The sequence below is a fragment of the Xenopus laevis genome, chromosome 1L (assembly GCF_017654675.1).
Source record: "Xenopus laevis strain J_2021 chromosome 1L, Xenopus_laevis_v10.1, whole genome shotgun sequence".
NCBI lineage: Eukaryota > Metazoa > Chordata > Amphibia > Anura > Pipidae > Xenopus > Xenopus laevis.
This window is the reverse complement of record NC_054371.1, coordinates 132,180,491-132,202,376: the sequence shown is the minus strand read 5'-3', so window position 1 is coordinate 132,202,376 and position 21,886 is coordinate 132,180,491. Positions and strand designations below refer to the sequence as shown.

General features: G+C 35.8%; 2 protein-coding genes across 4 annotated transcripts in view; one reads left to right on the top strand and one right to left on the bottom strand.

Moving 5' to 3' along the window:
• ift74.L (intraflagellar transport 74 L homeolog) overlaps nucleotides 1-21,886 on the bottom strand; it is a 42,730-nt gene that overhangs the window by 19,731 nt on the left and 1,113 nt on the right. For all 3 annotated transcript variants that reach the window (XM_041582716.1, NM_001095800.1, XM_041582709.1), the window contains exons 2-8: nucleotides 19,509-19,652; nucleotides 18,405-18,540; nucleotides 16,216-16,264; nucleotides 14,646-14,744; nucleotides 13,692-13,752; nucleotides 13,276-13,335; nucleotides 10,212-10,273 (exon numbers count right to left, since the gene is read on the bottom strand). In XM_041582716.1, the coding sequence (XP_041438650.1) occupies nucleotides 10,212-10,273; nucleotides 13,276-13,335; nucleotides 13,692-13,752; nucleotides 14,646-14,744; nucleotides 16,216-16,264; nucleotides 18,405-18,540; nucleotides 19,509-19,631 (590 nt within the window). In that variant the 5' untranslated portion in view covers nucleotides 19,632-19,652. The remainder of the gene's footprint in view (nucleotides 1-10,211; nucleotides 10,274-13,275; nucleotides 13,336-13,691; nucleotides 13,753-14,645; nucleotides 14,745-16,215; nucleotides 16,265-18,404; nucleotides 18,541-19,508; nucleotides 19,653-21,886) is intronic.
• Nucleotides 225-9,699, top strand: LOC108713937 (leucine-rich repeat-containing protein 19). The gene is made up of 5 exons (XM_018257683.2): nucleotides 225-359; nucleotides 2,801-2,869; nucleotides 4,711-5,086; nucleotides 6,873-7,061; nucleotides 8,855-9,699. The coding sequence occupies exons 2-5, from the start codon at nucleotides 2,810-2,812 to the stop codon at nucleotides 9,166-9,168; spliced, it is 939 nt and encodes a 312-aa protein (XP_018113172.1). The 5' UTR covers nucleotides 225-359; nucleotides 2,801-2,809; the 3' UTR covers nucleotides 9,169-9,699.

The following is a 21,886-nucleotide window of genomic DNA, read 5'->3' as shown; positions in this document are numbered from 1 at the left end:
AAATGAATATTGCACACAGGGAACTCAGCACCCTGAAGCTCAGTCAGCAAAAATGGAACATCTTTAAGTAGAAACAAGACTCAGGGATCAGATAAAAAAAATAGAGCTATAACCTGCCTGATTTGTTAAGTGACGTAAGCAAGCAAAAGATCTAATCAAGTCTTCACCAATACTTATACCTTATTGGTTAAAGACTGGGCTTTATATATGGGTAGGAGTAACTAGTCAATCTTTTGCTAAAGAAGTTAACACCTGTTTCTGAGTCCAAAGGTTAAATAAGAACAAGGTGTTCCTGGTTGCTGCACTGCTCCTTATCCATGTGAAAGGTAGAGCTGTAATCGGCATAAACAGGTGTATAGGTAAGAATTCTCCACTTGTACTTTATAGTTAATTAACCTCTGACAATATGTGAATTTTGCATTTATAATCATGGCTATTCAATTTAAAAGTATAAATAGTTTAAGACGTCTAGCCTGGCAAGACATGCTGTGACATTTTAAAGGCTTGATCCTTTAATGAGAAAATGAATCCCCTAAACAAAGCACTGTTTGTGTAGCCTTTTCCCTTTTTGTTATAAAGGTCAAGCACATATCTATGTATAAATTAATCCAAATCCAGTTAATATTGAAAACCAAAAATATTTTTTTTCTTAATGAAAGGAACTGTTATTCTAAGCAAGGTTCCATAATGCATCAGTTACACATTATCTTTAATTTATTTGAAAAAGTAATTAAAATCAGTATCTGATTGTCCTTCGCTACTTTCTGCATTTTTAGTTCTGACTACACCTGCCATTTAAAAACTGTTGCAGTCTTCTCCGATCAGGACTCCAATTCCCATAATGCCTTACAAATTTCTGTACTTCGCTCTTCTTTACAACTCTTTCAGTCACATAACACGTACAGAACTGTTGGCATTAACATTTTATTGAATTTATTGAAATGTAGCCAGAACCAAAACAGAATATAAGGAGAGCGTTAAATATTGCTTTCCATGCCAATTACATTTACAAATAAAGTTAATTTTGTAATCAGCAGTGCAATATGTTTTCAATCTATAAATACATGTTAATAATAATAATAATAATAATAATAATACTAATATGGGGTGGGGGGTATGGGTTTTTTTGTTAAAGGGTTGAATTCTCCTTTAAGTCTACTAGAAAATCATGTTAACATTAAAGAAACCTAATAGGCTGGTTTTGCTTCCAATAAGGATTAATTATATCTTAGTACAAGGTATTGTTTTATTACAGAGAAAAGGGAATCATTTTGAAAAATGTGGATTATTTTGATAAAATGGAGTCTATGGGAGGCGGAATTTCTATAATTCCGAGCTTTCTGGATAATGGGTTCCTGGATAAAGATCCCATACCTGTGCCATTCACTGAAAAACATGGCTTCAAGAGTGCCTCCTATTTGTTCTGCAAACATGTGTGGACAGGAAAGCAACAATCTTCTTATGAACTTAAAGGGGTTGTTCACCTTCCAAACACTGTTTTCCAGTTCAGTTGTTTTTAGATTATTGCCCAGAAATAAAGACTTTTTTCAATTACTTTCCGTTATTTATTTTCTACTGTTTTTCCAAAATCTAAGATTAAAGTTGAATATTCGTGTTTCTGGTGTTTGAGTCTGGCAGCTCAGTAATTTCAAGTGCAGACTCTAAACTGTTACCATTTTGCAGTATTAGCAACTATTGTATCAATTCTAACAGCTGCCTGTAATGAAACCCAGAAATTCTGATCAGCAGGGAAAAAGATAAGAAATGTATCAACGAAATGTATCAACGAAATGTATCAATTTAGAACATTTTACAGGGTCAGCGACCCCCCCCTCCCAGAGCTGCTTTAGAAGGTGAAAAATGAAACTTTACAATTGAATATTAAAAAAACAGAAACACATAGAAAATAGAAAGTAATTGGAAAAAGTCGTTATTTCTGGTAATCTATCTGAAAACAACTAGTTGTTTAAAGGTGAACAACCCCTTTAAGCTGAGCTCTAATACCCCATACAACAGAATGGTGTCTTGGTCTGCTATAAAGCAGTCAAAAATATTTTGACTTTTTGGCATATCTATCTGCCTCCAAAGATTAATGGTAAGGTTAATGATTCAGACAAATCTGTTCATTGCTTCAGTGTGTTCCAGCAGGGAAAAAGTTCAGTCTGAAAGCATTATTATTTTTGTTACTAAATGGTAAACATTGTTACTGCTTGGTAAAACACTGAAATTAATTTTTCAAAAGAGCAAACAGATTTTTGTATATTTCATTTTGAAATCTGACATGGGACTATATATGTTGTTAGTTTCCTAGGTGCCGTTAGTCATGTGACTTGTGTTCTGATAAACTTCAGTCACTGTTTACTGCTGCATTGCAAGTTGGAGTGATATCATCTCCCCCCCCCCCCCAGCAGCCTATCAACAGAACAATGAGAATGTAGCAAGATAACAGCTCCCTGGTAAATATGAAAATAGCACTGAATAGTAAAAATCCAAATCCCACTGTGATTCCTTCAGTTACATTGAGTTGGAGAAACAACAGCTTATCTGAAAGTAGTTCAGAAATGAAATGCTGAAAGCACAGGATCAGGCACAATGTCCTTATATGGCTACCTCCACATGAATATTACAGCTAAAACGTACACTTTTTTATATGGTAGAGTGAATTATTTGTAGTGTAAATAGTGTAATTTTAAACCATAAAAATCAGAATCTCTTTTAGGAATATTTTTGTCCGTAGCAGTTTTACATGTAGGTATAAATATGCCTCTTAGAATGATAAATGTCATATTGTTCTTTTTAGGCTGTGAAAATGAAAATACTTTTGCTGATGATATGGAGTGGAATCATCACTGTTGTAAATGCACAGCAAGTATGTATTTAAACCAAAATCTAAAAATATTAGTAAATATAATACATTTTTAAGACAATAGATGTTATGATGTGCATCAACACCCCACCCTAGCTACTTTAGAATTACAAGGTCAGATATCAAAAGTGCTGTCCCACATTGTAAATTCCTACACAGGAATGTTTGATTATAACAGCATATGCCTTTCTCAGAGGTATTTCCTTGTATTTTGTAATTTGTTATTTTGAAGGGGAAAATATCAAACAAGATACCCTGTGTACTTTTACTTAAAGGAACAGTAACACCAAAAAATGAAAGTGCTTTAAAGTAATGAAAATATCATGTAGTGTTGCCCTGCACTGGTAAAACTGATCTGGTTGCTTCAGAAACACTACTATAGTTCATATAAACAAGCTGCTGTGGAGCAATGGCGGAAATTGAAAAACGGCTATATGGCACAGGTTAACTAATGGATAACAGATAACACCATTAGACAGACAGAGCTTATTTGCTGTCTGCTTTGTAACCTGAGCCTTTTCTCCTTTGAATGGCTGCCCCCATGGCTACACAGCAGCTTATTTATATAAACAATAGTAGTGTACCAGTGCAGGGCAACACTGCATTATATTTTCATTTTACTTTAAAACACTTATTTTTTGACGTTACTGTTCCTTTAAGTATATAAATGAGTTTGGTTTAAGTGGTTGGAAGTACAGCTGGATTATGAGAGCTGGGTAAGTGGAAAAGGTCATCCTTCCAATCCTATCAATTTCCAGTTGAATTTAATATAAGCATATTCTTGCATGTTGCAGAGAGTCAATGTGAGAAAATTGACTAAGGCAGCAGAGCCCTGCAGGTAAACAGAGGCAGCAAATAGCTTTCTATTTTCTAGAACTGCTTTCTATTTATTTTTATTTTTTTACTGTTTTTCTAATATTGAAGCTTAAAGTTTAATTTTGCACTCATGTGTCCCTGAAGCACTTCATAGATGGGAGGTCATCAAACTGTAAACTTTTGTATATATTAGTTGATACACTTCTTATCTTTAGCTCTGCTATTTTGGCCACGTATATGCAATGTAAATTAGGAGGAATCCTATTTCACACACATGCACATAATGAGAGATCTTGGACACTCATCATTCAAATGCATGGAGTTCCAATATAGCCATCCCAACCAGAAAGTCCCTCCTGGTGCAGGCAGTATAGCATTTGCTAGGAGAATTTTCTGGCAAAAAATAGTATTGTTTCCCCCCAACCAGATACAGTACTATGATAGTTGCCCTTTAAAGTTAGATGAGATGGATAAAATTAAACTTAACCTCAATGGGAGGTTCACCTTTCAGTTAACTTCTAGTATGTTATAGAATGACCAAATCTAAGCATCATTTCAATTGGTCTTATTATGTATAGTTTTTTTCAATGACTTGCCTTTTTCTTCTGATTCTTTCCAGCTTTCAAATGGGGGGGGGTCACTGACCCCATTTAAAACAAATGCTCTGTAAGGCTACAAATATATTGTTATTGCTACTTTTTATTATGCATCTTTCTATTCATTCCTCTCATATTTATATTCCAGTCTCTTATTCACATCAGTGCATTGTTGCTAGTAATTTGGATATATGATATATATGATGTTCACCAATTTGTACTTGCTTCTAAGGGCAGTGGCACACGGCAAGTTTTTCCGCCCGCAGCCAGACTCGGCTTCAATTGTGCATTGTCTGTGTCTACTATAGCTTTTATAAGAATATTTAGCAGTATAGAATCTTTGAACCCTACTGTGCTTTTTCTAATATGCTAGAAGTTAATTACTTTATTCAAATGCAAACTGGATTAAATATTCATGTGTTTTTTATACAGAGTACTGCAGAGCCAATATCTAATGGAACAGCGTTTTGCACAGACACACTTAAATGTACAGACCTAGAAAAGTATTCAAACTGCACTATACTCCGCATAATTATGAATAACATTACCAGTTTACCAATCAATTACTTTTGTGTACTAAAAAAACTAGAAATTTTAAATCTCAGCCACAACTCTATTCAAACTATAAATGAATCTTCATTTGAATGCCTGCAATACCAGAAGATTTTAGATCTCAGCAACAAAAGCCTGGATATAAAAGAAACTTTAAAAGATTTGCAAAACTCTCTAAATTTAACAATAAGTGGAAATCCTTTGAATTGTACCTGCTCCCTGGAAAACGGGCTCAACAACATTACAGTCAAACTTGGTAAGTTATTAAATTGTCATTATTTATTACAGTTATCCTTTATTTATATAGTGCTGTCATAATCTGCAGTGCTGTACAAATATTACATATCAGATCACATCAGTCCCTGCCCCAACAGAATGTACTACTGAAAGTCCAAATCATGTTCACAGACACACACACACAAGCTCGTCAGGATATTATTAATTATAGTATAATATGGATTCTGCAAAAACTCAGTGACAGACAGAAAACAAAGGGTGATTCAAATGGTGGACTCGGCAGATTCACCCAAAAGAACGGTAGTACAGGTACGCAATCTGTGTTATCTGGAAACCTGTTATACCGAGCATTCTGTTTAACAGGTCCCATACCTCTACCTACAAACAAATTTTACAGTTTATATTTGAGTTTTGTAAAATGAAGTAACAGTTCTTGTTGGTGGAAGCAGCTTTACTAATTTTTCACAAATGGCAGTAAATTTAAGAAAATAACTTGAGGCTGAATCTTGTTTAATCTCATGCAAAAATTGGTTGCAAGTGAAAATCGAATTAAGGGGCAGATTTATCAAGGGTCGAATAGTCAATAAGAATTCTAATTTTCGAGTTTAAAAATTCACACATTCGAATTTTAATTCCCCTATTTGAATGTAAGTTCGAATGTGAGATTTATCACACCTCGACCATGGAAAGAGTCCTAATTCAAATATTCTCCATCTAAAACCTGCCGAGTTCATTTTAAAGTCAATGGCAGAGGTCCATTGAGCAATTTAGAGATGGTAATAGCTTTCCTGACATTCGAGATTTTTTTTCAGAAGAAAAATTCGATTCGTAATAATCGAATACGAATCAGGTTGGAAACAATCGATCGAATATCAGCCATTTGAATTTTTTCTTAAATAAACTCCCAGTCGAATTGTGAGTATATTCGAATTTTAAAAAACTCACATGAATTCAAAATTCGACCTTTGATAGATGGGCCTCCCCATGTGTTAGAAATACATATAGAGGGTTTGTGGGACAGTAATTACTCTCATTTACCCTTTCAAAGGGGCACAATCATTAAAAAAAAGACACACTGATGATGCAGTTTATCTCAAAGCAACAGTAAGGGGCAGATTCACTAAGCTCGAGTGAAGGATTCGAATGAAAAATACTTTGAATTTCGAAGTATTTTTTTGGTACTTCGACCATCGAATTGGTTAAATTCGTTCGAATTCGAACGAAATCGAACGAATCGAACGAAAAATCGTTCGACTATTCGACCATTCGATAGTCGAAGTACTTGCCCTTTAAAAAAAACTTCGACCCCCTACTTCGGCAGGTAAAACCTACCGAAGTCAATGTTAGCCTATGGGGAAGGTCCCCATAGGCTTGCTAACCTTTTTTTGATCGAAGGATTTTCGTTCGATCGTTGGATTCAAATCGTTCGAATCGTTCGATTCGAAGGATTTAATCGTTCGATCGAACGAAAAATCCTTCGATCGATCGATCGCAGGATTAGCGCTAAATCCTTCGACTTCGATATTCGAAGTCGAAGGATTTCAATCCGAGGGTCGAATTTCGAAGTATTTTTAACTTCGAAATTCGACCCTTAGTGAATCGGCCCCTAGATGTTTCATAACAAGTAGTCTTGGTAGATATTGACTATTTTATAGGTTATAGATCTCAGATTTTCTTCATCAAGAGTAAAAGGCATAGTGACTAAAGACAAACAAACCATTTACACTCTAGCAGGGTGAGGCTTTTGTGGAAATACATTATTGTTAACTCATAACATGTGTATGTATTTTCGTTATGTTTTTCAGAAGATAAACATGTTACCTATTGTGCCTCTCCTAAGAATACAACAATTGTGGATATATTTAAAAGACTGAATTGCAGTGACACAGGTTCTACAAAAGTTATTGTTTCTACAACAGCTTTGGATAAAACGAAAAATACAACAGTTTTTCAGCCTGAATCTTTCAATGGGACTACCAGCGCACCTAGAAAAGGTAAACCATTAAGCTAAGGTAGCATTTGGTCAGTCAGTGATACCCACAAGAAGTATTCACACAGACTTATGGAGACTTATGGAGACTTATGGAGACTTAAGGAGACATAAGAGCTCATTTACAATGTTCTCTGGAGTATGCAAAGCTCAAAGAAAGGGTGCAATTGGCCATTTTTTGCATTTTGCCCACTGCGTGTGGCACTCTGCACTCCCTTTCGGAATGCGTCTTAAGTAAAGCACTGCCTGCATTAGGCAGTGCTTGATTCATGAGGGTGTGGGTGTTGAGAGGCACTTCTCCCTAACTGTCATATTTTTCATCAGGTGCTCAATGCAGACCACAGCAGGCAGGGAGCTCGCAAATGAGCAAGGGGCACTCGTGTCCCTGGACCAAAAATTACCACTATAGTTGATTTTTCAATTATCTCCTCCATCCAACACATCCCACCTGTATTTTGAGCTTCAAATATCTTAGGTGTCAGTTTATGGGAAACCATTAAATTATTTTATATTTATTTTAAAATGATATGCCCTCTATTGCTCTAGACATAGGGTTCCCAACCTTTTGTACCCATGAAACACACTTGAATAAAAATTCAGTTGGAAAGCAACACAAGCATGAAAAAACTTCCATGGATTGCCAAATAAAGACTCTGGTTAAAGGAACAGTTCAGTGTGAAAATAAAAACTGGGTAAATTGATAGGCTGTGCAAAATAAAAAATGTTTCTAATATAGTTAGTTAGCCAAAATGTAATGTATAAAGGCTGGAGTGACTGGATGTCTAACATAATAGCCTGAACTCAACTTCCTGCTTTTCAGCTTACTAACTCTCATTTAGTCAGCTACTTGAAGGGGGGCCACATAGGTCATAACTGTTCAGGGAGTTATCAATTGATCCTCAGCATTCAGCTCAGATTGAAAAGCAACAGAAATGACCCACATGGCCCCCCTCAAATCACTGATTGGTTACCAGGCAAAAGGCAGTGTTCTGGCTATTATGTTACACATCCAGCCTTTATACATCACATTTTTGGCTGACTAACTATATTGATAACATTTTTTATTTTGCACAGCCTAACTATTTACCCAGTTTTTATTTTTACACCAAACAATTCCTTTAAAGGGCTTCATCTGATGAATTCAGATGATGATAAAGCTGGCTACATGGCAACAGCATGCTGTGGGCAGGATTCATCATCAAATGCACTGGGAAACAAGAGTATCTGAGGCACATTACTTTTACTGCACTTGCATGTCTCTTCCATCGCTACATATACAGTATATCCCCCTCAATACAGAATATAATCAGGTGCCACAAATCTTTGTGTAATTGCAAAAGAAAATCTTCATGGGTTACTTAAATTAAACAAAATAATTACTAGTTATTCAAAAATAATTAGTAGTTTACACGTAATTGTAATAGATGGGCATAATGAAGGTTATGAAGAGTTATCAGTCTGTCCCTAGTGGTTCTGGCTTTTGAAACAATGTAGAAGTCAGCTGATTAACAGACATGTTAAGCATGCAAGGTTTAATTCTGATACATTGTTTCAAAGGCCAGAACTAGCAGTGCAGAAACAGAGAGAAAAATTCTGGTTTTACAGAAACTAAACCAAATAAATCTAGGGTGCAAGGGGATAAAGGCATCCCCTTGTAGGGGAATAATAAACAAAGAACAACCGTAATTTTGACAGTAAGGTTACCATGAATATCAAATAACTGTCAATTTTGTTTAAAATTAGCAACAAATAATATTGTCCTTTTCACCTAATGTTTTTACTATTTCTCTGGTACAGGAAATAGCTGGACCTTCTTGGTAGGAGTGATAGTTGTTGGAATTGTTACATCATTAGTGATATTATTTGCTGTGAAGTTCCCAAGGTGGTATGACTACCTGCTTAGTTACAACCATCATCGTCTGAAGGAAGAGACACCAGATTTGTTTGAGGAAGAATTTAATGTGGATATTGACCTGAGCAACAATGGACAAATCATGGAGGAAGAAGAAACAGTAATAGTATTTGAACAAATGCATTCTTTTGTGCCTGAAGAGGATGGATTTATCGAAGACAAGTACATTGATGAACGTGATTTAAGAGTGGAGAGTTAACATGAATAACAAACAACTTTGTATATAAGTAACTTTGTACATATATGCCAAATCCAGAAAGATCCAAATTATTGTGAGGTCATGTCCCACACACTAAATTTTAACCAAATAAGTACATTTGTTTAACAATATTCCCTTTTTCTCAGTAATAAAAAAACATTACAATGTACTAAGCTTTATAAGCTTCACAAATCTACTTCCAAAGTTTCAACATTTTAACAAACTGGCTCATTCACCAAAGCATTTCCCCACTTGCAGAATATTTCACATCCTTTCACTCATGAAAGAATTAATTAATTAATTAATATAGTAACATTTCCAGTCAACTAATTTTTTTTTACTGGTGATTTTACTGATCTTTGATAAAATATGCCCCATGCCAAATAAAAGTCGAGAAGATATTTTATTTAAACTGCACAAAACACTAAGATATTAACAAATTTAGACTGCTAATACCAGGCTTTTGGCTAAACTTACCATACTGTATATACCATACCATTCTTTTCAAAATAAAGTTGCTATTAGTTGTGATCAGTATAAGTATTATTTATAAAATGTATTTTGCAAAATGATTTGGCGCATGATTATTTGATAACATTTATACAGCTGTAGACTATTTCTCCAAACTGAAATGTACTTTATATTTTTAAATATTCACTGGGTACAAAAACTTTTTTATAAATGACAGGTGCAAGCTAAATAACTGAAAAACCACAAATAACAAAAAACTCAAACCAATTGCAAATTGTCTCAGAATATCACTCTCTTCCTCATACCCAAAGTTAATTTAAAGGTGAACAACCCCTTTAACTTTTTACTTCTGTTCTGATAATTTTATCATTTTAAATGGTATGTGATCAAAACTGACAAAAATATCATTTGCAAACATACAGAAAACAGATTTACAAAAAAAATTAATTTTTCAACATCTAATTAAAATTAGGTCCAAAATTATTTAGATCAAAAAACTCATCTTTCTCAGATAAATGATGCAAAAGTATTGATAATAAATTTCAAATATATATTTCTTAGTAAATACTTACGACTGACGCTCAGTAAAAATGAGATCAATGCTTTGGGCTTCCCGGTCATTCTGAGATTTTAGCTGAAAGGATAGTTATATAGTTACATAGTTAAATTGGGTTGAAAAAAGACAAAGTCCATCAAGTACAACCCCTCCAAATGAAAACCCAGCATCCATACACACACACCTCCCTACTTTTAATTAAATTCTATATACCCATACCTATACTAACTATAGAGCTTAGTATCACAATAGCCTTTGATATTATGTCTGTCCAAAAAATCATCCAAGCCATTCTTAAAGGCATTAACTGAATCAGCCATCACAACATCACCCGGCAGTGCATTCCACAACTTCACTCTCCTGACTGTGAAGAACCCCCTACATTGCTTCAAATGAAAGTTATTTTCTTCTAGTCTAAAGTGGTGGCCTCTGGTACAGTGATCCACTTTATGGGTAAAAAGGTCCCCTGCTATTTGTCTATAATTGTCATGATCGCCGCCCGGAGCAGGTCCAGGAGCTCCGGGCGGCGCGTCCTTCCCTGCCGGCGTCGCTCCCAAAATGGTGGCGCCCATTGCCGCCATGTGGGTAGCGGCGCCGGCGCAATGACGTCAGCGCGTCGACGTCGACGCAAGGACGCCGATGACGTCAGAATGGCGCCAAATTCAAAAATAAAAGCCTTACCAAGACGCCAGAATGGCACCCAAGTATAGGATTCATTCCTGTGAAGTTTCCTGGGTTTCCTGTCTGCTTTGCTGAAGACTTATCTTGTTCCTGTTTGTTGCTGACCTCTTGCCTGGACTTTTGGACTTTGCTAATATTCTGCCTGCCTTTGAACTCTTGCCTGGATCCCGACTACTCTTTTGATTAACCCTTTGGACACCGCGACCTTGCTCCCTCAAGAGGGCTTCCTCCTCGATCCTGACTACCTCCCTGGAGGGACCTCCCGGCTCCCTGACAATAATGTCCTCTAATGTACTTGTAAAGTGTAATCATGTCCCCTCGCAAGCGCCTTTTTTCCAGAGAAAACAACCCCAACCTTGAAAAGCAAGGGACCTAGTACAGAGCCCTGAGGTACTCCACTAACAACACTGGTCCAATTAGAAAATGTTCCATTTACCACCACTCTTTGTGTCTATCTTTTAGCCAGTTCTCTATCCAGGAACAAATAGTATGTTCCAAATAGTATGTTCCAGGCCAACATTCCTTAATTTAACCAGTAACCTTTTGTGTGGCACTGTATCAAATGCTTTAGCAAAGTCTAAGTAAATCACATCCACTGCCATCCCAGAATCAAGGTCTCTACTTACCTTCTCGTAAAAAGAAATTAAGTTAGTCTGGCAAGATCTATTACACATAAAACCATGCTGGCACAAACTCATAGTATTATGATTTGCTATGAAGTCCAGTATCTTATCCTTTATTAACCCTTCGAAAAGTTTTCCTATCACTGACGTCAGACTAACTGGGCTATAGTTTTGAGGCTGAGAACGGGATCCTTTTTTGAATAGAGGCACCACATTAGCAATTCGCCAGTCTCTCGGCACTATGCCAGATCTCAATGAATCCTGAAAAATTAAGTAAAGAGATTTGGCAATCAGAGAGCTAAGCTCGCTAATTACCCTGGGATGAATACCATCTGGCCCGGGACCTTTGTTAATCTTAACATGTTCTAGTCTCTTTTGAATTTCTTCATGTGTGAACCATGCATCATTAGTTGTATTACTAGAATTGGTACTATTAAGAAGGAAACCTTCACTTACTGGTTCCTCATTTGTGTAGACAGATGAAAAATATGAGTTCAGAATCTGCACTTTTATTTTGTTTTCATCAACCAGCTGACCCCCCTCTGATAGTAAGGGTCACACCCGTTCCTGCTTCATTTTTTTACTATTAACATATTTAAAAAATAATTTTGGATTTTTTTTTACTGCTTGCTGCAATATCCTTTTCTATATTAATTGTAGCTTGCCTTATAGCTTCTTTGCATGATTTATTGGCCTCCTTGTACCTTATAAATGTTTCGGCTGTACCAGCTAACTTGAAAGCCTTAAAAGCACGTCTTTTCTTACCCACCTCAACACCAACACTTCTATTGAACCAAAAAGGTTTTGCTTTGCAACGACGTTCCTTGCTTACAAGTGGAATATACTGACAAGTATATTTATTAAGCATCATTTTAAAGACTTCCCATTTTTGTTCTGTGTTTAACAGTGATGTCATTATTTTAAAAACAAAAAAGGAATGTGAGCAGTGTATTGACTCATCTCATAAAACTCATTTTTACTGCATAATAGTCATAACAAAAAGCATTAATTACTTGACCTGTGTTTAAAATCAATATGAAATTGTTAAAGGGGTTTTTCACCTTTAAATGAACTTTTAGTATTATGTAGAGAGTGATATTCTGAGACAATTTATAAATGGTTTTCATTTATTATTTTTGGTTTTTGAGTTATTTAGCTTTTTTATTCAGCTGCTCTCTAGTTTGCAATTTCAGCAATCTGCTTACTAGGGCCCAAAATATCCTCAAACCCATGCACTGATTTGAATAAGAGACTGGAATATGAATAGAGAGGTCCTGAATAGAATAATAAGTAATTCAAAGCAGCAATAACAATACTGTACATTTATAGCCTTACAGTGCATTTGTTTTTTGTCAGAAGGAGGTAGCAAATAATTCAGAAAAGTTGCTTAGAATTAGCTATTCTAAAACATACTAAACATTAACTTAAAGGCTTACCACCCCTTTCAAACAATGTATGCTTTTAAGGTCTGCTTTTACATATGATACTGTAAAATTATTCTTATTATATTCCATTTAGTTTATATGTTGCTGCCTATTATAAAAAACACAAGGATTATGGATTGCACTGTTATTAATTGTATATAATATACAGTGATAAACTCTCCAAGGAAACAATTGCTGAATTATTTATACTCCAGGAGATGACCAATAGGCATAAAAAGAAAAAAAAGAAATAAAAACTGGATGAAACCATTGTGTTTCTATAGTTGACATACATTCACAACTAAATTTTATTGCAAACCTACAGGATGTAGGTAGCAGACTTCTAACTCACCATACTGTAGTCATTCAGCACTTCTTCCATATCTGTGTTAGTATTCAGCTTATCAACCAACTGTTAAAAAAAAAAAAAAGAGTATATGGTTTTAGAATCCCAAATAGATTAAATATTTAATTTATCACACATTTCCCATATATCGTTTCCAATAATAAGTGGCAGAACAGAAACTCGTGAAGTCAAAAAAGATACATATCATAAACGCTTGCCAAAAAAAAAAATTATATATATACAGAATATGAACAACCAGGATTATATAGCTGTGAATGGCTGTAATAAACTAATCATACATTGTTGTTTGTTGTTTACACAACTAAGTTATCAACTAAGTAATTTCAGTAAGTTTCTACTTATTTTGCAGTTATGTACATACTTTTACTACATTTTTGATGACAACAAAAAAAACAAAATACCATATTGTAGTCTGCAAGTTGCCCCTGAAATTCCTTGATTTCAACAGCGAGGGCTTCGGCTCTGAAAAGAAGTTGAAAACAAACAATAAGATTACAATAGAAAAATGTATTGGTCTTACCTTTAGGTCTATAATGCTGGTGTCAAACAAACATGGGTCTCATTTACTCATGGCCTTGGGTCTCATTTACTAACACTTGGAAAATAAGTGCCTGTGCAATAACCAATAGCAACAAATCAGAAATGTGCTTTCACTAATCTACTATACCTGTAACAGACTGATCATTGATGATTGGTTGCTATGAGTTACAGCACTAGACAAGCTTAGCTCAGTGTAAGTAAATTAACCCAACATTAACCCAACATACACCTTTTTCAATAAAAGAAAGTTTGTTTTGGGTCAACTTAGGGAATAGGAGCAGGAATATGCATATTGTAAATATACTGCACAGTGCAGGAAGGTTTAAGATCCTTTCTGAACCTATACCACAAAGGTTAATTTCATCATATCCTTCCTAAAACAAGGAAAATTACACAACAGACTGCTCTAATAAGTGTGTGGTAGGTGCAGGTGTAGCAGCCATAGTAAAGAATGGCATCTTGGTGCCCTTCCTGTTTCTAGTTTAGTTGCACTGTACAGCAACTGAATCAAGATATGGCAAAGAGAACATCCATCTACAAGTAAAGCACTGCGTATCTTGACGGCGCTATATAAATAAATGATGATGATGATGATCTACAAGGGTCACTTGATTGTGGTGATTTGGTGAACAAGGGGCTGCAAATGAAGATTCAGAAAATTGCTTGATTCTCAGTGTCATTATTTAATAACTTACTGTATATTTTAAATGCTTTCAACTAAGGCATTGAGGACAACTTATATTTTAAATGCATTCAACTAAAGACAGCTTTTTAAGCCATATTTCATTTCTAAAGTAAAAAACTAGACAACTTGCCTTTTCTCATAAGACAGGTAGACAGAGTTCTCCTGGTTATATGTGTCAATCTCTTTTTTCAGTTTGGCCATTTCTGTGGTTAGCTCACTGACTTTACTCCTGTTAAAGAAACACATCATATTTTGACAAATTAGCATGAAATGCACCCAAGAATAGGCAACATAGTATCACCTTGAACTCTAACATAGTCTGTAAATTTATGTTGTGGCACAAACAAGAATTTTTCCTCATATTTGAACCCAAATTTGTCCTATGGTGTGCTACAGTTCATTCCATCATTAACTTAATGTACACAATGCAAATTTCAACAAGCACAGAAGCACAGGAAGATCCACACTGGACAAGCCATGATTTATTATGTAAAAGCAGGACCAGATACCTCTGCTTCAAGTGTTTGGCCAGCTGGATCCCTATAAGCTCTGCGCTTATGCATGAGCACAAAAGTGTTAACACACGTAATATATTATTTTTAGAACCTACCCACCATTTTGAGCACAAACTTTTTTAATTTGATCACATGGCCTACAAAACATAAGATAAATGGTTGGTAGGCATTACTAACAGTGAAAAAAATTTAACACCGCCGAAATATGCAATGCACCTGCTTAGCTCTGCTGGGCATGATTATATGGCACCTACTACTGTACTACTACCTCAGCTCAGCATAGTTCCGCTACAAAAATAGTGAGACCAAGTGGAGTAGTTGTTGATTTTTCATATGCTATAATACATCTTCCTAAAGCCTATTGGGAATTAAAAACATGCACTGCAATTGTTTCATATGCAACATTTTTGGGGACAAATTAAAAAAATCTTAAACCTTGGTGAAAAAAGGATGAGAACTGCTGCTCTAAATAGGTTTGTCTGTTATACCCTCTGTAATAAAAGCTTTCCCTTAAAAATACATAATTGTTCAAAAATAAAGTTACTTAGTAATTGGTCTCAAACGAAGACAAAGAGGCATGCACTCCAACGGGATCACTTCAGACAAATGTAGAAAATAAGACTTTTATTTCACATCATTAAAAAAAAACGTATTTCGTATCGCTAGACACATATTCATAGGCTAGAACACATTGAATTAGAAAAAACGTTAAATAGAGGGGAGAGACATTAAGGAAGTGACGTCCCTGGTTCCTTACTTTAATTGCACAATTGAGTGCGTTCTTTAGTACGAATTGCTTTTGTGCGCCGTCTATGCCAGCAGTATGAATTTGTGGCATATAAAATCATGTAGCAACCCATTTGCATATTTACTTTTTGCTCTTTACCTTTTTGAATTACTGTTTATTTACTTATTTGTTTGTTTGTTTATTTATATACTCTTTGTGTTCGTTTGAAACTACGAGTCCGGGGCACAGCACCTGGGCCACCATCCACCAGCAGTGAGTGACCTTTGCTATTTTCAGCTATTCACTATGGAATAACAATTTCTTGGTTCTACAATTTGGCCGATAGCCTGTGGTCTATAGACACGGGCTGACCGTGGATAAGGGTCAGTGCCAGTTCTAGGTCGAGTGGCATTTCTCTTGTATCCCTAAATAATTAGTATTTGGTACCTACAATTTACCTTAGGAGTCCGAGAAAGTAAGACTTATCCATAATCTGTCTCTGGGGACCTAAGGAAAGAAATTAAGTTCTTAATTTAAAAAAAAACAAAACATAAATAGCTATCTTCAATAAATGCTATACAAAGAATCCAAAAAAAAAGTCTAATTCATTTGTTATTAAGTGACTGGCATGTCAAAAACCAAATTCATGTCAAAGACTCATACAATGCAAGTTCTTTTGCTATATTAGATCTGCAATCTTTGTTTTTAAAGGTTACTAATGGTGAACTGTCTACAAATATAAAATTTCTTACTCTCTAGCACCATCTTGTAAAATAAAGACTTACATCACATATTCCATGAAAGTCCGTTTGAAAGTGCTATTATTATAATACTAATGCTCAAGTTAATCTGACTTCTGAGAACGTTAGTCTGTTGTTTGGGCTTCTCTTTGGTATCTTGAATTCAGTTGGTACAATATCTATTTTTTCTTTAAATGATAATTATTTTACATTTGAAACATGATATCTTGAGTTCCAAAGCTTCTGCTCCGTGCTAACCAAAATTGTTAGCATTCTGTGACAGGCATACAGGGGGTTATTTATAAAAGGTCGGTATGTTAGAGTTTTTTAATTGATGAATGAACTCACAACTCGAATGGTTTCTTATTTAAGAAAAAACTTCAATGGAAAAAACTCGATTCAGCTTATTAATTGAGTTTTCGTTTAAAAAAACTCAAATCACTTGAATTTATAGATTTTTCAGGGATAATCCCTCTGAAAATCCCTCAGACATCATGAAGGCTATTAACATCTTCAAATGGTTCAAGGGACCTCTGCCATTGACTTCTACATGACCTCAACAGGTTTTAGATGGTGTATTTCGGGATTCAAGCTACTTCCAGGGTTGAGGTATAATAAATTACGTTTAAAAAAACTCGAAAAAATTTGAGTGTGTTTTTTAACCCGAAAATGTGAGTTTTGACCAAAAAAATCTTGAAAACTCCAATTTTCGTGGAAAACACAACTCTAACCTTAATAAATTACCCCCACAATGACATAAAGAGGCATTTTTTTATATTGCTACTAGTGGGCAACAGCGAAAATAAATATTTCTGCCCCAAAGTGCTTGCTTATGGAGATGTTCCCTTAAAAGGGAGTTTTGCAAGGAATGATTCTGACAGGGCAACCCCCCTGGGACAGAAGCAAGAGTATTCTAAAATAAGAATATTGCCTGTTTTGTTTACACATGATGTTATATTCTTGGTTCAATATGATTATTGCCGAAGGCATTTAACAGTTTTTTTTAATTCTGACAACTACACAGAAATGTATTCACCCTTCTCAGTTAAAGTGCAATACTGACCGTCCCCCTTCAAAAAAAGTATGATACAGAACATGGTCCTGTAAGATGCACTCACTCATCATTTGTTTGTGTACTGTGTGTTTAAACTATTATTTTGTTTCTAAGGTACAGATCCCACCAAGCAGGAACTGGTTTAAGTGACAGACTGGAAGATGACTACAGATTATCTGAAATGAACACTAACCAATGATAACAACAAGTCTGGCTTTATGTGCATTTAAGGTTGCTAACACAAAAGACCCTAACAACAAAACAGCATTTTAAACTCAGGGATTGAGGGAACAGAATGTCATCAAAGATAATTCTAAAACATAATATAAAGTGAAGAGCACTAGAAAATGCTTTAATGCATTTTCCTTTAAAAGTTTTACTGCCCACTTAAGGGGCATCTATGCTACACTGATTTAAAAATAAGTGACTGTGCACCTTTAAAACAGATCACTTCATGAAAACTGAAAAAATTCAAGCTAATCAGTAGTCAAAATCATTATTTGTATTCCTGTGTACATAAAACCATTTGTAACTTTCTTGAGGTCTCATTATTTTGTAATTGCATTCATATGTTATAAACAGAACTGAATACAATTTCCTTTTAACATCTCAGAGATACAGTAAGTGCAGGAATACTTAAGAGCTGGCCACCCCTAGCAGCTCCTGAATGCAGCACAGGCCCACTGAATACAAATAGAGGAGCTACTCTTTGCACTCCTATGCGATGCACCTGATGCACCTATAGACACTTTTGCACTGGGATAAGTTGGAAAGTGCAAAAAATACATGGCTACATGGCATTGTTTAACAATTTGTGAACAAACCTTCTAATTTTGTTGGAACAGGCACTTACCTTTCATTGCAGTTTTCATTCCACTCAGACCCTGCTGGGTAACTGGTCTGTCTGCTACTTTTATCTGTGCTGACAGAACTCCTCCTGTGCCCATGGGAACCCCCCTAGTTCCTGGTCTTGCACTGCCAGGTACCATCTAAAGAGAAACAAATAACTTAATACCTGAAGCTTGAGTGAGTTTTAACTATATAGCTTCAGCAGTTAAAACTGTATTGCTGTTACATTATTGCAAGAAATGAATACCGTAATACAGGTAATACAAATTTCATACAAACACTGTATTTATTTACGTATAAGTCCAAAGAGGAGTGTTCCTTGTGCTACTAATAATACTGACAGTACAAAATACAACATAACATAGGAAAAATGTACTGCACCCATTAGAATATAACAATTAGGATGCAGTTCATTAACAGAAAAAGTACAATTGCAATGTTTCAGTCAGACTTAGATGGTCTTCATCAATGACATTGTCCCATATCTAGATGTTCCTAGGAAGTACAGTATATAAGAATATAGGCAATATCAAATCTAATAGGGCTCAATTTACAAAACCTATTAATTTTTTGATGTATTTGCTTTTTCTCCATAATAAAAACATATCTGCTACTTGCTATTACATGGGAACTATTGTGAAAAATACAATTTAATATATGCTTCATATCATGCAAATAAGAAACTTTTTAAATATAACCAGTTAATAATTCTGAATCATTTCTGAAATAATTAAGTTACTTTTCAGTTTCATCATCTCAGCAATCCGTCTCTCTTGAGGTAGGAGTTAAAGGGGACCAGTCACCCCAAAAAAAATATTCAAAATCCTATTTTATTATACACTATATAAATTATTTGAATCTTGTTTCCTTCAGTCTGACAACTCATAATTATAACAAGCAGGCAGGAGCCATTGTGTTATTAAGACAAGCCTTGCATCATCTCAGAATCTTGTTTGTGCACCAGAATGGGGGACCCACTGTCCATCCCCATGCCCTGGTTACACAATTAAACGGTGAAGAGAGAGGGGGAATAACGCAGTTACCCAATTAAGTGAATCTCCACAAATATTAATTTTAACATTCAATTATATCGTTTCCAATTACTTACAGCTGTTGTCAGCCTGCTTGCAGTAGGAGGTGGTCGCATTCCACTTGGTGGCCTGTTTTGTATGTGCCCAATACCTCCTCTGGTGCTAGGTTGAGCTGATGGTGGTCTTTGATTGTTTGCCATGCTAATTGTTGACTGAGAAGACTAAATAGAATTCAGCAAAGGATATTAATGGCAAGTACAGATGGTTGTATCTCAAATAATACTCAAACTTGAAGGCCCGAGAAGATGGTGGTACATCCCCTTGTAGGGACCTGTACCCACATGTACAGCAAAGAGAGGGTACTGCTAAAACATTTTCAAACGGAATCCTGAATACAGTATACTACCTGCTCTTGTAATTCATAAAACATAGTCTGATAAACTGTGAGAACTAGAGGACACAGATTAATTGTTAACAACAGGAAAAGGCGTCTAATGGGGGAACATTTCATTGGAGCCACCTACAGGGTCAGAGTACTGATGAGGAGCTTGACATCACAGAGGTAAAGAAAAGTATGGGAGCAAACCATCATAGATTTGTCCATGCACAGTGGCTTAAATAAAGTTAAAAGCTTCATGAGCAGTTATAAGCTGTAACCTCCAGGTGATATTTCTCCAAGAGACTTTTCAACCAACTGAACCATGATGTTGAACATGGACACAAATTCAATAGGTGCAATTGTATAAAAGAGGGGTACCCCCTTGTCTCCTTTGTGTCTTCCCTGGTTTTACCCACAAGTGTCTGGCGGCAGGCTTTAAAAAACAAAAAAAAACAGCATTTTTTTTTCATATACAGTAGCCACCCAAATTCCTAGGTAGGTGCCTTATACCGAAAGAAATCATCAGCGGTCTAACTCATGGTGTGGCGTTGACCAGCTACTATAAACGCCACTGTGCCAGCGCTCGGTCTAACCCACATTCTGGAGTTGATCAGCTGCTATTAACAATAAAAAGCCAATATTTGTACACAAAGAGAGAGAGAGAGAGAGACAAAATTTGCCAGCACATGGTTTGCTTTAAAAATAATTATTACAAAAAATTAGGTGTTAGTACCACACTTTGGTCAAAATATGTAAGCGCACGTGCCACGTCAAGGCCCCTCATTGTCCGCGAGTCCTACACTGTGAGCATTATAAGTTTGTAGAGCATTTACCAATGTGACGGAGTAGTAAGATTATTGCGCACTTACCCTTAGCTCAGGAGCTCTAGTGGGAAAGCAGGGAGCTGTTAAGCATATCTAATCTGTGAATAATCACCTTTCTACATCATAGGTGTATGTTTGGTATGTTTGGTACTAACACCTAATTTTTTGTAATAATTATTTTTAAAGGCTTAAAACTGTGTGCTGACAAATTTTCACTTTCTCTTTGTATACAAATATTGGCTTTTCATTGTTTATAGCAGCTGGTCAACTCCAGAATGTGGGTTAGACCGAGCGCTGGCACAATGATGTTTAAAGAAGCTGGTCAACGCCAGAGCGTGAGTTAGACTGAGCGATGGCAATTTCTTTCTGTGTTAGGTGCCTAATACAGGCCTACCAGAATTAAACAGCCACTGCATTAGCTCCTGTGAAATATTCCTACAGAACAAGTGATGGCCAAGACCTGTTATCTACTTTTCATTTCACATGTCCATGTCAGAATGCATCATTGAGGTAATTTGCATTCTATTTTTTCCCTCTGTTTTTGTGCGTGTACATATATATATATACATACATACACACATGCCCTCTGCCGTTGCTCCCTGCTGCCTTCCCTCCCCTGATTGAGGCAAAAGTAAATATAAGGTGCATGTGGGGGTGGGGGGGGGAGAGAAGGGGCTGGCAGTGGGTGAGCAGGGGAGCAGCAGGGGCCCAGAGTGGGTGTGTGGGGCTGGAGCCCTGGGGTAGCAGCGCCAGTGGGCTTTGCACAACCAAATCTGCCCCTGTTCATGACATGAATGATGTATTCGGAGTAATGGCAGGAATCTTGCCAATTTAATTCAAAAATTGAAGTGCAATTAAATAGTTTTAGTGTTCTAACCATACTGTTCTCCACAATATATCCATCCCACATAGAAAACTAGCATATCTATGCCACACAATACTACTAATATTAGTAATATTATTATTATTATATTATTATTATTATTATTATTATTAAATGTGGGAAAAGTTTGGGACAGGTCTAGTTACCTATAGTAACCACTCAGCAGGAAGCATTTACTGTTCACTTGATTAAAAGCAAACATTTTATTGGTTGCTTGCTACGGGTTATTGCAAACTTTGTGCCTTTATTACATTCCCTTAACCTGCATTCTTTTAGAGGATTCCGCTATTCAAACATATTTAAAATATTATGAGCTGCATTTCAGTATCAACCGAACAGCCACTGAATGTGGATCCCTAAGAGGAAACC